The sequence below is a fragment of the Podospora bellae-mahoneyi genome, chromosome 7 (assembly GCF_035222275.1).
Source record: "Podospora bellae-mahoneyi strain CBS 112042 chromosome 7, whole genome shotgun sequence".
Taxonomy (NCBI): Eukaryota; Fungi; Ascomycota; class Sordariomycetes; order Sordariales; family Podosporaceae; genus Podospora; species Podospora bellae-mahoneyi.
In genome coordinates this window covers 3,347,758-3,350,034 of record NC_085886.1, presented here as the reverse complement: position 1 = coordinate 3,350,034, position 2,277 = coordinate 3,347,758, and the positions used below count along the sequence as shown (strand labels likewise).

At 50.3% G+C, this 2,277-nt stretch overlaps 1 protein-coding gene across 1 annotated transcript; it reads left to right on the top strand.

Annotated features, from left to right (window-relative positions):
• The first annotated feature begins 243 nt into the window (after positions 1-243).
• Positions 244-1,967, top strand: QC761_711490 (uncharacterized protein). The gene is made up of 2 exons (XM_062882699.1): positions 244-991; positions 1,119-1,967. Exons 1-2 carry the CDS (start codon positions 890-892, stop codon positions 1,764-1,766), a joined length of 750 nt encoding a protein of 249 aa, XP_062728769.1. The 5' UTR covers positions 244-889; the 3' UTR covers positions 1,767-1,967.
• Positions 1,968-2,277: the final 310 nt, after the last annotated feature.

Here is a 2,277-nt window from a genome sequence, read left to right as displayed (position 1 = left end):
ATAAAACACGAGGCGGCGACATCTCAGCTGCATCAGACATTCCCGTGTAAGTACCCAACCCCAAGGTTGTACAAACCTTCCTCCAGGACTGTTCGGGTGTCCCGTATTGACACAAGTGACAGGAGACAAGAAAGCTGAATACAACTTCAAAAGACACGAACACCGGCGTTTCCGTAGTCAGCCGAAGCCGGGCGGCCCAGCAGTTGCTGAACGCGGGGATAGTCCGGATGGAGTAATGGATTTAGCCAGCCCATCCGACACTCTGAATACGAGGTCTATAAACATGGAAGTCAGGTGTGCTGGGTCTTGGCAACCATCATTGACATGTATACCCCGCATATAGAGCTCGCTATCTTTTTTCATCGGCACTGTTATTCCTGCGTTTGGCGTGGCTGGGGTGCTACACTCTTACACACTCAGATCGGCCAGATGCTTGGCCGGGCCAGAGTTGCACCTTGTACTCCACAGAACCGTCCATATCCCTCCCTCACGCAGATAAAGGTGAACTTCCTGGGTAACATTGGCACAAACTGGTGTCCACCTGATCGGAACTGACTCGGAAGACATCGCGCAGTAATCCATCCTGGATACAAGACATTGCCTAATCAGCAGACAAGTGACGGCAGCAATACGAGATGCTACATGTACAGAGAGTCTGCAACCCATGTCAGTTACCCGCTCAGGTTTGTACGAGGAGGCGTGGGGTCGAGTGCCATGACATCGTCAATGGAATATAAATGCTCTGGCTTTCACTCCGAAAACGCACCTCTTGAATCTTTCCCATTCGACCATCACTTCCAAGAACCTAGGAGTCTGCAGTTATCGCTTGAAAGGCCTTTGCACTTGCACTCGGATACAATCATCACAAATATTCCTATCGATAGCAGAAATGACTCGATTTAGCCTGACTGCTGCCGTCCTCATTGGCCTGGGCCATCGAGTTCTGGGTGCTCTGGAGCAATGTGGACCAGCACAATATGACCCTAGCAACGTAAGTGACCACCTCTACAAACCAACCAGGCTTGTACCACCTACCCCTGATTTTATCTCCTACAAAATCATTGCACAGCTTCCAGATCACCTCGTACAGCGTCACACTAACTCAGATCTGTGTTCAGTACGTATGCTGGGAGAACCAATTTCTCTGCCCCGTCACAGCCGGTGAAGGCCTGTCTTATTGCAATGGAGCCTGTTACAGCAAGTTCATGTACACCTGCAACAATAACATCCTCAGTCTTCTCCCACCCGCCGAGTCTGCCTTTACTCTCATCGTCTCAAACCCGGCGCTCCCCCAGCTTGACGGCAAGCCCGTCACCGCCCAAGGGCTTCGTCTGTGGCTTGGAGGAGAAACCAAGAGCTACTGCCCTTCTGTCGTCGACCCCAACTGCCCACCCGGCAACGTCACATCGATTGTGGCGGGCGGCTTCGGCGGAGCTGGTATGAACACAATGGTGCCCGGCGGTCAACAGGTCTATCTGACGCCGGACTGGAATGTCGGATACACCCAAGCTCATTCGGCATACATGCCGTCCGGCAGCACCTCGACTGGCTTTGCCGCCTACCAGGGCGGTGGGTTTATCAACCTCAATGGTAACGGTTGGGGTTGGGTCGCTTGTCCTCCGAGGGCTTCGGGTCCTGCTGGGCCCGAGTGGACTTTGTATGGTAGAAACTCAACAAACGCCGAGAGCCTCAACTACTGCACTCCCATCAACCTCAAGGTCACTCCTTACCCCGGCCAGGGGGCGGCTGCTTGGCAGTATACTTAGAGGGCAGCTACTTGTGAGATTAGAGAAGTAAGAACTGTCTAGGAGAGAAGTTTTACAAGAAAAGAATACCATGCATGGGCAGAAACAATGAATTTAGTCTTAACTCGAGGAATAGAAATTTTGAGGTGCATTGAACAAGGGACAGTGAAAATAACCCTAACCCTGCGCTTTTCTGTTTACTTGTTTTGTGATAGTAGCCCCTGAATTACCCCTGAATGCACCTGGCCACCACAACACCCGATCTGTTGATTCTTCCAACATTCAAATATGATCACATCTTATGACATACTTGAGCCTTTTCCTCAGTTCCCAATGTTACAAACACCTCTGGCTTTTCTGAAACATGCTTTTCTCACGCTTTCAAAAAGCATTTTCGTCTTCAACTACTAGCTTGTACCTATCGTGGTTTGTCTGACATGAAATTATTCGTATGGAGCTGGAACGTGATGCGATCATTATTTTGTTAGTTGATAGGAGGTCAATCATGGACAAGTGGCATGGAAACATGAAC

Bases quoted from the DNA above. Each gene is read 5' to 3' on its own strand.
- QC761_711490 (XM_062882699.1), top strand. From the start codon at position 890: ATGACTCGATTTAGCCTGACTGCTGCCGTCCTCATTGGCCTGGGCCAT. The intron at 992-1,118 runs GTAAGTGACCAC...ATCTGTGTTCAG, and splicing joins CACAATATGACCCTAGCAAC to TACGTATGCTGGGAGAACCA.